The sequence below is a fragment of the Amblyomma mixtum genome, chromosome 4 (genome assembly GCF_055824585.1).
Source record: "Amblyomma mixtum isolate Tamu chromosome 4, ASM5582458v1, whole genome shotgun sequence".
Classification (NCBI taxonomy): domain Eukaryota; kingdom Metazoa; phylum Arthropoda; class Arachnida; order Ixodida; family Ixodidae; genus Amblyomma; species Amblyomma mixtum.
In genome coordinates, this window is record NC_143015.1 from 138,317,977 (window position 1) to 138,331,731 (window position 13,755).

Here is a 13,755-nt window from a genome sequence, read left to right on the forward strand (position 1 = left end):
AGGGGAGGATACTTCTGCAGTTCTGGTCTACGTTACTACACTTCCCAGGAAGCGTGCCTAATATATCTTGCGTCAGAGTTTTACACGGTTCGCTGTCTTATTGCCGCATCTTTTCATCCGACTTTACGAGCCCTTTATATATTTTATATGCGACTTGTTTCGAGTAGGGCTCAGCACAACGCATTATTTCTATTTTTACGAGCTGAGGAAGCAGCTGTGTGTTGAATAAATGAAGCCGCGATTCGGATCCGCCTAGCCGTCAAGCTTAAAAAGGCGCATAACACGCCAACACGAGACGCAAGTTTTCCCAGCTCAGCATCCAATAAAACTGCTACAAGAATCAATCAGGGTTACTAAATAGCTCTTTCTGAAGGGAACCACTGAATTCAGTTCATGGTACTTGTATAAACTCTCTTCACACAGGTCAATTCCAGTTGTCTTTTACTTCACCGCCTGAGACTAATTCACTGAAATGCGAATGTCAAGGAAGTCTGTGAAATTCACGGTCGTTCGAATAGAAAGCTAGAGGTCACTAGCTACAAGTGGTTTTGTGTACCCTTACGAAGCGACGCAATTCGTAAGCAAACATACTACAGATTCTTGTTTCTCTACCTAAAGTGCAGACGACAGCGTCCGCTATTATTGTTTCGCGTTTTAGGCATCTCGCGCTAATAAGGCTTCAGGCCGCAAAGCTATCTTTGTCGCCTTTTTGGCTGTCGCTATCAAAGTCCGTGCCTTCATCATGTAATATCATTTTAACGTCAGCAATGCGCCTGGGTTGTTTACGAGCCCTATGTGTGACATTGTCATGTCACTTTGTGCAAGTGACCGAACCATGCTTCGTTCGAAAAAGAACAGTAGCAAAACTGGTAGCTCGCAGCGTATTCTTTATTGATAGCTTGATAAGATGGCAACAACATTCGTACTTCATTCAGTGAGCCTTAATAGTTCTTGGACATTCTCGCAGTTCTTCCTCAGAAAGTTCGCAGTTGCAGATAGCTCGCCAGTGATGAAGACAATGTAGCTGAGAACCTTGAGGTTCTTGGCTTGCGTCCCGCCATCTCGGAGGAGGTCATACAAAAGGTGAGGAGGTTGACCGCTTAGAAGCTGAAGCCTGGAGAGTTTTCGATTGTTTACACCAAGCTCGAAGAGCGATTACTTCGCTCCGAACTTGGATGGACGCTTGCTCTCCATTTATCTTGATATGCAGGTAGAGTTTATGTGTGCCCTCTTTTAAGGGTTCATGAATCAACCTGCAGTAGAGGAAAAAATAGGTCGTTGGGAAAAGAATTCAAAGAAATTCCACCAATTAAGAACTAAATTGTCACACAAGCAAGTTGAGTTTACCAAGAAAGGAGTAAAGTGTTCGCACCTAAAGACTGTAAAGGACACAAAATTCCTTGAAACTAGCGTCCTACTTCTTTCTTGGCTTCTCTGCTACTCTAGCCTTGTTTGCATCGCTGGCATGTGATCAGTTAGAAGAAGAGGCGCACTCAACACGGAAAATTTGTTTTGCTCAAGCTGTTGAATTGGGCAGTACCGACATTCTCAGGTAACCTACTTCTGCATAGGCGGTCCCTTTCGCCAGTCATCATTCCAGCTTTGAACTGCGCATGAATACTGCCTTTACCAACTGATTGCCATCTTGTATAGCTAGCTCACTTTTTGCACCTGAATGTTATGGGGGAGAGGGGGGGGGGGTTACTAACTGTCAAATATTTTGCTGAGCACACATGTATAAGAAAGCTGCGAAGCTTGTTTTGTCGCCGTATGGTGTCGCTAGAGGGTCCAATAACTGCAACTCTCTTCTTTTTTAAACATCTGCTTTGCCTTTAGGATCATATTTGAATAGATTCATATAAAAATGGAAAGGGTACGCACAGTTACCAACAGATCCAAGCAGGCCACTAGTCAGCCTGTTGACGACATTCGTGATTCCTCTGGTGAGGAATCGGAAGGGCAGCAGGGAAGTGAATTCATCCAGAGAAGAGTTGAGGATGTCCACAAGAGGACAGACTAGGCTCGAGACCAGGTCCAGTTGGAGGGCGTCGGGGGCACCAGTCAGAATGCACTGTGGACAACATTTTTTCTTGTTACATGACATAAGACCGACTATACGCAGCTTCAATGCCTTGTAATGTTTTATGCCTCGGGCGTTCAATTAGTTTGCGTTCTGCTCGACGTCTTCAGGAGCTCGAAGCACTTATATTATAGTTTTCGCTTTTTGGCACGCTTATGTTTTGTGTACTAAGCGCAGTGTTACTTTGCAACAAAGATCAACATAGCATGCCGTTTCTTTGTTTATGTTTGTTTTCAAATGTGCGGCATGTTCACGACATTTATTACTTCTTTTAGATGAGAGCCACAGGTTTGCTGCTTGTTTGGCGTCTCATGCAAGTCTTACATATATTAGGTTTGGTTTGGTAGGCTATGAGATGCGCCGTAGTGAAGGGCTCCGGAAATTTCGACCACCTGGAGTTCTTTAACGTGCACTCGCATCGAGCAGTACACGGGCCTCTAGAATTTCGCTTCCATCGAAATTCTACCGCCGCGGCCGGCGGTACACCTGAGACGCGCTTACGACTTGAAACTTGAAGCTTGGATCCTGTCGAGCTGCGATAGGCGCAGCTTTCTGCATAGTCAACCTTCTTTATGGTAAATAAAGTAAATCAGCTTCCACCTTCAATTCTACTGGCTGTCAGGCGCTTGCAACTTCCGCGACAGCTGGTTGCAAAGCTGACCTGTTAGTACCACACAGAAACGAGAAAATATATCCCTGGTTATCTGTTAAAAGCTCTACGAGCAAAAGATTTCATATTAAATTTCGTTAGTGGAAGCATACAGAAGATGAGAAGTTACCGCTTCCTGTAATTCCAAGTTTATGTTACAAACTCCGTAGCCCTATAAAACTGCTGATAATAGCGACGCTAGAAAATCTCTGCCTTCTGCAACAATGTTTTGTGCCGGCTCCTTTGTTTGTTAGTACAACAAGGATAAAGCCTGCTTGTAACCAGCAATGAGAAAACAGGGGCCAACAACCAAAGAAAAAGCCCAGGCAAGAAGTTTACTTATAGGACGCTTAATGTACGCCCCAACAGCACAGCTCATCGGCCCAATATTGGAAATGTATTGGCGAATGCCGGTTTTCAGAACACATTTATGCTTACCCCGACTGCTGAAATCAGTCCATTGAGAATTGGCTCCTGAAAAAAGAAGAGCGTGACTTTTAGCGGCAAGAATATATCTGCAGTTTAAATCCAAGCTTTGTTAGCAAAACAACAAAAAGCGTACCGTCACTGTAGAGCCGGCATCGCAGAACAGCAGGGTCCTGTTGATACACTGAAAGATTTATTTAAGTTAAATTAAAAACCACGACGCATGTACAATTTAAGTGCCCTTTCTGTAAACGAACTATTTTTCATCAAATAAACTGTAATGATCGATGAAAAAAATTCTCAGATACAAGCATGTCCACCGGAAAGCAATCCTCTGCCGCCATACTACTGAGGCGGATTTTTTGTTTCGAACGAAGTGTATGCTTAGGGCAGAAATTTCTAGTCTGAAACTCATTATCGGGGTCCTTGATGGCATGCAATAGTACCTAACTGCCTTTTAGTCCATACGGGATGCGAAAAAAAAAAACGGGAATGGCTACTGATGCAAAATAGTGTTGCGATCTATGCGAAACTTCCACAAGTAGTGCTTTCTACTATCAGTTACGATGGTCGTGCTTTCTAAGACCAGCAAACACAAACAGTGCTAATTAAGCACGTTCAGTAATCATTTAGGTTGACAAGTATAGATCAAATTGGTGCGTCATCTTACCGAGCCGATGTTGAATACGCTTGGAAGGCTGATCTGCAGAGGTTCCTGGCAAGCAAGGTTTCCAGGACTGAACGCGCCGCAGTTGAACAGGGAAATACCGAGCGGATTACAGAGAATGTTCGCAAGGCCCCCGATGTCTCCCGCTGCAAGAGAAAAATCAGAAGCCCCGGCTGAGCGTCGCATGCAACGCAAGCATCGCCGTCAGATATCTTCAACACAGGAGAACAGGCAGTAGATGGGTCGTTCTGCCACTTTTTATTCCCTATCATGCACTTCCTGTCGCTTAGTTAATTCATCAGTTCCTCCAGTTCTCTATCGCTGGCTGGTTTTCACGCTATTGTTTACCAGTGCCAATGTCCATTTTATTGAGAACTGATGTGGGCTCTACACATATAATACTCCACTCAAAAACCTATTTTCATACTCTGCTTGAGGAAGAAGGGCCACACTAGACTTCTCTTATACACCATGCTGTCTTCTAAGGCAATCCCGCTGTTGCGCAAGTACATCTGTCCAGAAAGCAGTGCTCACCACGTCACATGTTTTTATCAAAAGGTCCTCCTATTCTGCTTACGCAAGGATGTCCTCCTTGCGGAGTTGTTTCATTATTTTTTTATATGACGCTCTTTCTTTATGCTCTGTCGCAACGCTTGAGATCACCTTTTGCGCGGCTTTCCGAGCAGGATTAAGGTTTGAGTACACCAATAAAGCATCGACCATTTTCTTTAGATAAGTATCCACCCTGTGGGAGCATCATATAATTTACCTTCCAAGTGGCCTGTGCGGTTCAGCTGTTTCTAAATGCTCGCTGCGGCAGCTAATTGACCGAAGCGTAGAAATACCTTTAAAAACATTTGCTTCCTCTTTAAACATGGGGCTACCATGTGCAAGTTCCCCTGACGTTTTAAGGTTGTTTTGTGTACACCTCTTCACGCGTGGCGCAAGAAAGCGCGCTTAAAATACTTCCTCCTCATTTCCTTATGCATACATAGGCGTACGAAATCGGACTCCGAAGCCACAACGATCAAAGTCATGCCATGTGACATGTCTAGATGGTTCAATCAAACATAAGTTTTCAATCAGACACGGATAAGTTTTATTCAACGCCTATAAAACATGCTTATTATTTGCAGGCGCAGAATACTCGGGAAGAGACAATGAAAATGTTTGCATAGTCCGTCTCAGAGGCACGCTGTATTATATCAAAAGCGGATTTCATTCAAATAGCCTTGTTCTATGCTGAATGACTGCTGCTATGAGGAGCAGTAATCACTTACAGAGGCCAAGCTTAGCAACCACAGCTTCCAGGAGTCCAACGACGTTGAAAAGCACCGAGACAGGGCTGGCTACCTGAGGCAGTATCTGGAGCACACACTGCGGGAAGGTGCGAGTAAATATAATGATGCATCGGTCGACATGCTCAGGACTTTGTGCTATAGAGATACGGATTGGCAGCAGTAACTCCACACAGGCAGGAAATGTTCTTCAAATGACACTTACCCCTACGACTGTTGTAAGGTCCGGAATTAGGCCATCCTGAGAGGAAAATAAAAAGTTTTTGCTTTATAGCCATACTTTTCTACGCCTTGCAAATGAGAAGCAGAAGTCTTGCTATCACGACCTACGAAACGGGGTAAAATTATCGCAAAAACCAACGCCTTGTGCTTCTGAAAGCTTTTGATTCCATTTTGTTCTCATTCCTGGTAACCATAAAAAAAACCAAGGTGCGTTCTGCTAGAATTTCGAGAAGTACCCGCTTCACTTGCAGTAAACTTCTTTAACATTTTTCACTTCATGAGAGCCATGGTTTGCTCGGAACTATTGCTTACAAAAAATGCGCATGCAAGATATGTAAAGCAGAGTCCCTTTGTAATGCACTGCGAAATGTTTAGAATTAATTAAGAATTACTAATGAACTAATAGCGAAGTAAAACTGGAATAAGAAGTAAAATGTGAGATTAGTACACTGTATTGCTTACCGATGTGTCAGGACAGGCCCTCAAGGTAGTTCCGAGACACTGCGGGTTAAAGTAATAGGGTCAGATTTGTTAACACAGCTTATCGACAGTTTGCCAGGCCTTAACGGGACCTGGATTTCCTCAGGTAGTGAATAATATTTGAATTATCTCCAAGAACATGTTTTTTTACCACGTTTTTTGTTTCTCCGACAAGCCGCCACAGCGATGCACACGAAGTGTATGCAACTTCTTAGGAGACAAGGATAGATGTACATTGTATGAAGAAGGTATTCTTGAAGGTGAATCCTTGCATTTGGGATAAGATATTTTATGGTATATCCCGTTTGGAGGACCCTCCGGAGCTCTTCAGAATTCACTCCATTTGATGAAAATTTTATGGTGGGCCCGACGACTTCGAAATATTACGTATTCATGCCATGGTTCCTTTCTACGATACCCCTTTTTCTGACCTCACCTCATTTGATGTTATTTGTACAGTGTTCGTGGCGTACACCACTTGCTCTTTTAAACCCGTACTCTGCTTGCTGATCAAAACCTGTGAGACTTTCACTCTCTCAATCCGAAGGTTTAGCGAGCGAAGAAACCGCTCGAATTCGCCAATCTAGCCATTCAAGAGCATGTGTTCTACAGGCTTTGTCGTTCATACTCTTGACATCATCTTTCTGTCACATGCAGCCTCAACTCTGGCCAGGCGCCAATGTTTTGATTTGGTTTCCTTCACTTAGTGTTTCAAAGTGCTCTTACTAGAGGTTCTAAGTATTGATTTGTCGCAATGAAGAAAGAGGGATTCTAAACCGATAACTACGTGCGCCGCTTATGAACGTGGGTGGCGCTGATGAACACTCTCAAAGTTAGGTTACTTGTAAACATAAATACCCCCGAAACAGAAGATTTGACAGCCGTCGCCGTAGCTCAGAGGTAGAGCACCGGACGCGTAATTCGGAGGTCGTGGGTTCGGATCCCACCGGCGGCAGTGGTTGTTTTTTCTTCTGCTTTTCTAATCAATTCGCTTTAACCGATAACATATTCAGTAATATTCTAAATTGATCAACCCCACAAAATAAATAAACAAATTAAAAAAAAATCCCCTGTGCCCCTTGGTTTCTGTGGCTGTTGGCTTCTTTCATATTTATAACGAGCCCCTCATACCCCTTCCCTTGTTTGCTTAATCCCCTAAAAGATGTTCTTGGTCTGCCCACAAAAAACGTTTACTTTGAACGAAAAGTTGATTTAAAGAATCTAAAATCAGTGGCTGAAGATGAAATTATGAGCAAAATAATGAATTTGCAGACGTACACTGCATGCCAAAGAGGCGAAGTCTGGGCAACTTATTAGCTCTACTTAGAAAAAAAAAATGGTTCCTTTAGTTGCACACTCCTGAAATTGCGTTAAGCTTGTGTATACACGTCACAAAACTTAGAGGCATCAACGAATAGAGATATGCAAACACTTCATGGTCTCAGTTTGTTTTACTGCTCATCTCGGTGCACTGTCAGCACTTAAGGCAGGAATCGTCAATCACGCCGCGCATAAAAATGTAAAAATGCCCTCGTATATCCCCCCCCCTCCCCCAACTAACTCTTCTTGTGTGGTCTAAAAGGCATGAACATCAGCAAATATTATTAGCGGATTGCACAAAGGACTTCACACAGCTTGCGCAATATCTCACCTCGCCTAGGTTCAGAATGTTCGGCAGTGTCACGTTGATGCACTGACCTGCAGAACAAAATGAAGGCTGTATTACACAATACTCTTGTAGACCAACGAGCATTGCGAGTAAAAACACCGCATAGCAACCGCGCATCAAGGCATCGGTTCACAATGCGCGAACGCGGCAGCAGGGGGTGGCTAGTGTTCTGCGACGCCAAACTGATCAGCAAGACTCTGATCTATGCTCGGTATTAAAAAGAAATCTCGCTCATGCAAGCTTAAACTAATCTCAGCTGTTCACTAAATAGATCAATTCTAATAGGGAACAAGTTTATTATAGCCTTTGATTTTTTACTAAATAGCACAACACAATACACGTTTCGAAGTTCCTGGTTGGTGTTCTGCGCTGCCTGTCGAGCGAGGCCTGCAGGTGCTTAAAGCATGTGTGCTGCGCACTTTACTTTTTGTCTCAATTTACGTCACTACCCTGCCACACACGGATATTCAAGGTGAATTTATGGGCAGCTGCATCGGCTGTACCGTGCCACATGCGCGCCCCACACCACAGGCACCACGTGAGTGCGACTTAACTGCCGCGATTTATGGTATGTTCATGTCACTCTCCGCTTAGTCATGCATTAGGACCTGCCTTCTACCTTAATGCGTATGGCAACAGGCACCTCACGAACCAGCTGGCGTTGAATTCGATATGGCTTGGAAACAGCAAATGAGGCGCTAGTGGTTGCTTACCTTTCACGGCAGGCATGCTGGCGACTCCAAGGGCAAGAAGAAATCCCAGCATCGCTGAAGGCATCCTGCTCTCTTCACTGTGGTCAGGTGATCGAAGGTCAACGATGTAACCAAAGGCCCTTTGTTCAGGCTCCGAGTCTGTTCGCAAACGCAAACACTTCAACCGCAACTCTAACCAAGATAAGCGACTCGCAACAAATGTGAGATTGAGCTACAGCACAACTACGGAGCCAGAGGAAGACGGGCTGACTGGTTGTGTTCCCCGCTGTCGACGGGGTCCTTATTTAAAGAGCTAGAGAGCTGTTCTTCAGCTGAAGAAGCGAGTGGTTGGTTAAGAGTTTGACAGACGCTGTCACGGGGTTGCACCGTCTCAGTGGGGTCGCCAATCTTGGAATAACAACTTTGACCTAGCACGTGGCCTGCCAGCAATCACACCAACATCCCTTCCACAGGCGGCAGAGCACAAACTTTGACAGGGGTGACGCGTGGTGTTTGAGCGTCCCTTCCTTCCCAGCCATGTTTTTTTTTCTGTTTCTTTTTGTAAAAACCTTGTTGCCGACAACACGACAACATGGGTCCTTCTTTTGACGACCGAACCTTGTTGTGCAGCAAGTGACTGATCTGTATTGTCCTGTGGAGCGTGTTTTCGGAAAGGGGTCTGTCAACGTTCGCTTCTGTAAGTTAGACGAGAGTACACAGAACCCCGAAAGTTAAACGCTGAAACTAAACAGCTTTTTATGTTTGTTTTGTGCCCTCGGTAGTTTTGGTGTATCGCTGGATAGCGTGACGGAATTGTTATGCAAGGTTGCATAGCGTAGTTAAACAAGCCAATGCAACAGGATGACGTTTTTTGCTCCTAGGGAAACCTCTGTGTAGGATAAATACACAAACAGTTTTGGACAAGACCTTCAGCAGCTCTTTAAGGACAACTAGGAATGCAGGTACGAATATAGCAGTTTTCGTTTGTCATTGTATTTGTTTTGTAAGTACCGTTGACGTGGCTGCACCCAGGGAGCGTATTAGAATTCGGGAGCTAAAATGGACACGCGAACGAGCGCATTTTGTATAGAAATTTTATTCACCCCAACGTGACCACTGGTGTGTGACCGCATCATCGCGTGGCAGTTATATACGCTGGGTTATTATGACTTCTCCACTGCTAGTGTTTGCACCGAAATTAAAATGTCTTGCTTAAAGTTTTCGCACTTTACTACTACGAACCGCACACAGGACGCAAACAGAGACCACAAGCCAAGTGCGCTTGTCTTGTGGTTTTCGTCTGTCTCGCAGGCGTAGTTTCCCAGTTATAACGCTTTAATACCTATATATAGCCAACTAGCCCCAATTGCCGCCTTGCTTGAGGATGTCTTACAAACTTTCTTGGCGGGGTGAATTTGCTCCTCGGATATGATGATGGGTTGGAGTTTTCGGCTTATTACTTTTTTCCCCAATTTTTATACTTTTGTGCTGAATAATATTTCGCGTAGGAGAACAAACGTTTTTTTTTCGGTGATAAATGTGATCCCGTGTGCACCGCAAAGTCACGTACATATTATGCTAGCTTCTTTATTACCAAGAGCAGTTTATACACCAGTAATTAGCGCACAAATGATTGCATTTTAGACCAGCGGTTGCAATATGAAATACTATCCCAGTAAGAAAAAGTAACAGCGTTCAAGTTAAATGATCAAGCCATAAGATTAAAAGTTAAGGAGAAGATCTTCTTCAATAGTGTGTTGCAAGAAATTCAGGGGGTGGGGGGTGGGGGGGGGGTCGAGGGCTCCGGAGGCTTCTGGCGACCTTCTGGTTATGACAAGGAAAGCTACTTGGTCGTCGAGGGGTGCGCTGGACAGATTCACCTCCCACAGCTCCAGGGCTACATTACGCGGCTTTTGATGGTGGGGTTTTTGGAGACATGTCAATGTGATAAGTGTTAGGGTAGGGGTTTTCATAAAGAGCTTGGCATAGTAAGCGGTGTAGGTTGGGATAGGTGTTGGAAGATGCTGTAGGAGGCTGGAGTCTTCAGAGGAGAGGGAGATATGAGGGAAAGGGTAGAGGCGTTTATTAAGGTTTTGGGTGTCGAGACAGGTGGCGAAGTGGGAGGATAGGGGGTATACGGCAGGAGGTGATGGCCCCGCTCGGTGAGTATATTCTCGAGCTAATGTGTCCGCCCTGACTTTGCCATCGAAGCCTTTGTGTGGCCGGGGCTCTAGGTGACTGCGTCGTCTTGATGGAGAGTGTGTCCCAAGACACATAGCGCTTATCTTGGGACTCAGCCGCTTGTATACGCTTGGCAGGTGGCGTGAGAATCATTAAATATGTCGGCGCTGCTGGAGTGGGCGGCACTCATTTTTAAGGCGGAAGCCTTTAATGCCTCGTCGTTGTAAGCAGGAGTTGTTGACAGAAATGTCACGCTTTTCAATTGGTCCAAATGGTCGTGACGTCAGAGAGCGCGAATTTCAAACGGGGCCAATTGTACTTTGACTAGTAGCCATGCAACCAATTAAAGAGATCGTATAGTGATGCTCTAACTAAGTAGGACTGAGTTTAGTTCATTGCTTAATTATTTAATTAGCCTAATTAAGCTTTCTAGTCAGACCAGATAAATAAATAAAACCGAGAAGGAATTTGTTCGAGTTCGGGAATCGAACCAGTATCTCCGGAGTGCGAGACGAGCACGCTACCACTCCGCCATGTCAGCTCGATGGTTTGGAATGAACAAAGGCAGTGAATACGGTGTCTTCGTTCACTCCCATCTTCCTCCCTTCCCGTTACGGCGAGGTTCAGTTGTCCACCGAGATATGCGAGACAGATACATTTCCTTTCCTCAAAAATTAATTTACCGACAAGCAAGACGTAGAGGCGAACGGGCGATGGCGTTCTGTGGACTCCCTGGCAGTGCTGCAAGACGGTATCACGTTCCACACTCAAAGGCGAAGCTTAAAATCGTAACCACACATCAGTTACACTAGCAGCAACACCGTGCTAAGGCTTTCGCCTCTCCGCGCTTTAGGTCAACAAAGAGCCCCTTTGAATTTTATGACGAGTGCGATGGCGATCACCTCAACAGCGGATGGGTTTGGGGCTCGGACAGCGGCTGTCAGAACTTTAATTGGGGAACTCGCAGCAAACTACGGAAAGAAATATGGTAGAGTGAATGTTAAGGGACAGGAAAAGAGCGGACTGGATGAGAGAGCAAACACAAGTTAGTGACATTCTAGCCGAAATCAAGAGGGAAAAATGGGCTCGGGCAGGGTATGTAATGCGAAGGCAAGGTAACCGATGGTGATTAAGCCTAACGGACTGCTGCGAAGGAAAGCGCAGTAAGGGGTTGCTGAAAGCCAGGCATGCTGATGAGACTAGAAAGTTTGCAGGGATAAGATGGCCGCAGCTGGCACTGGACAGGGTTAATTGAATTGTATGTAGGAGAGCCCATTGTCTTGCACTTGGCGCAGTCAGGCTCGTAATCGTGCTGACGTTGTTATGACCTCCTTACACATCCAATACTCTATAACTCATTACGCAGTATGATTGACTTCAAAGATGACGCTTAGACGTGCCATAATACGTAAGCGCGATTTCATCTCCTGCCTTTTCACACCTTCGTTCAGCTCATAAGACAGTCGCTATAGTTTAGTGAATAAATGCTGGGCACGGATGTTCTGTGCCTTATTTTTGGAAGCGCAAAGAGGGGACTCCAAACTCATTCCTCGTGCCTAACATGGTAAAGCATGCGGGGTGGCGGAGTTTTCCCAGGAATGCCTTTGTTATCGAAACTGACAAACGACGTCACACGTTCGACGCACGAGAGCCGAGTGAAGGTGAAGGCAAAGCCTTGGAAAACAATAGGCCACAAAAATATACGCGCAGAAAAGGCATGCTGTTGGTGATGAGTCTATTTTAACGTCGCGTTGTTTTTTTTACGCAGAAAATGTACAGGAAGCTGTCTATAGGCTTTGCTTCCTGTACCTTACGTTTTCAGTGTCGTTTGCTTTTCAACGTCTGGATAGAATCCCAGAATGACAGGCACATGTCGCTTGTTTTCATCTACCTTTGTTTCCTAGCTGCTTCTATTGGAAAAGTTGTTTGAAGTTTTTTTTTTTAAGGGGGGGGGGTATGATCAAGGTATGATTATCATATCAGTGTTTAAAAATCATAGTAGTGCAGAACTTTATCTTTAACTAAACAATTGTGACTAGCTTCAGTTGATACATTTCACAAAAAGGCTGCGAATATTTCTTTATCAATTTGAAGGCGCCTGTCGACATGGCAGCAAAAGGAAACCCACTCGAACACACGGCCATCTTATATCAAAGTTTACAACCAATAATTGCTTCTAAACATGTTTGAGTAAACTCAACCCTTCAGTTGTCGCGCTTGCAACCCACTGGCTGCAGCCTAAGATACAAATGCGTCATTATTTCGATTTGATATTTATTACGACAACACAAGCTAGTAATAATTGAGCTTGAAAAGGGCCCACCGAATGCCTGGTGAAACGACAGCTATACCTTTACAGGTGGTACATCTCACAAAGCATGCGAGAAATGTATTTCTTATATCAAGTCTCCAAACTAATTGATGTTTCCAAATCTTCTGAAGCTAAAACTTCCGTATGTCGGCGACTGTCAGCGTCATTCCTTCGAACTTTTGTAGATTCTGCGATGGACAAGTGGTCGACTTAACGACTGAACAGCAAGCCGTGTAGCCTGGAGACTTTTGTCCGTGGTTTACATCTGTATATTTGCGTACATTAATATTAAATCCTTACAAGATAATCCAATGGAGCGGATTCAACCCCAAAGAACAGGGCCCTGGTAGATTGAATTACTGGGTCAGACCGCTCATGGAAGCTGGTCTTGCTGCCCAAGCCAGACATTGCCTCTTGCGGTGGATGTTCGCAGCTCTGCCCAGATAAGGCTATCCAACTGGTAGTACGTACAATTGGTCTCCACGTGGGTCCGTATGCTGAGGCATACTTTGCAACGGTAATATCGCTTTCTTTTTATTTGGTCATCAGCCATCGGCGTTGCTCCCGGTGACAGAGGTAGGGCGAGAAGCCGTCACGCTGGTCTTTGCCGGAACATGCCCAAGATACCACTTATTTTCATAAGTGCATCCCATGCACATGCCGTGCTTATCAACAGGAATCAACGCCGACGTATGAGTCCATACGTCGGCGGCTTCCGCAGTACTAATGAGTTTTTGTTTTGTTTTTTGGCGCTAACCCCGTCTTGGGAAACAGACTGGCGGCGCGCGCTCCACGTCACTCAACCAGAGTAGACGCTGTGGCAGTGCGATAGTTATAAAAGCGGCGGCGCCAGTTTATCCCTAAGTTTCGGGATACTGGTAACTTCAGGCAAAGCCGTGTGTCTTTCGTGTGTCTTTAGTTTGTTTTGCGCGGTAGGTACAGTGTAGCTGCAAAGCGGACTGAAGCGAGCATCCCCACTAAGACGGAAGACGCCATGTAGCGCCTACGCAAGGCGGCCTGGGGCGGACGCTATTTCTTCGAAATAGTGTTCACTGCAAACATTGACTCAAGGCGACCCTT

At 45.1% G+C, this 13,755-nt stretch overlaps 1 protein-coding gene across 1 annotated transcript; it reads right to left on the bottom strand.

Annotated features, from left to right (window-relative positions):
- Positions 1-870: 870 nt before the first annotated feature.
- On the bottom strand, positions 871-8,466 carry LOC149348429 (uncharacterized). Its single transcript, XM_089588103.1, has 10 exons — positions 8,205-8,466; positions 7,474-7,520; positions 5,805-5,843; positions 5,326-5,361; positions 5,103-5,199; positions 3,826-3,968; positions 3,292-3,339; positions 3,168-3,203; positions 1,882-2,071; positions 871-1,253 (listed from the first exon to the last, which is right to left on the bottom strand). Exons 1-10 carry the CDS (start codon positions 8,266-8,268, stop codon positions 1,249-1,251), a joined length of 705 nt encoding a protein of 234 aa, XP_089444229.1. The 5' UTR covers positions 8,269-8,466; the 3' UTR covers positions 871-1,248.
- Positions 8,467-13,755: the final 5,289 nt, after the last annotated feature.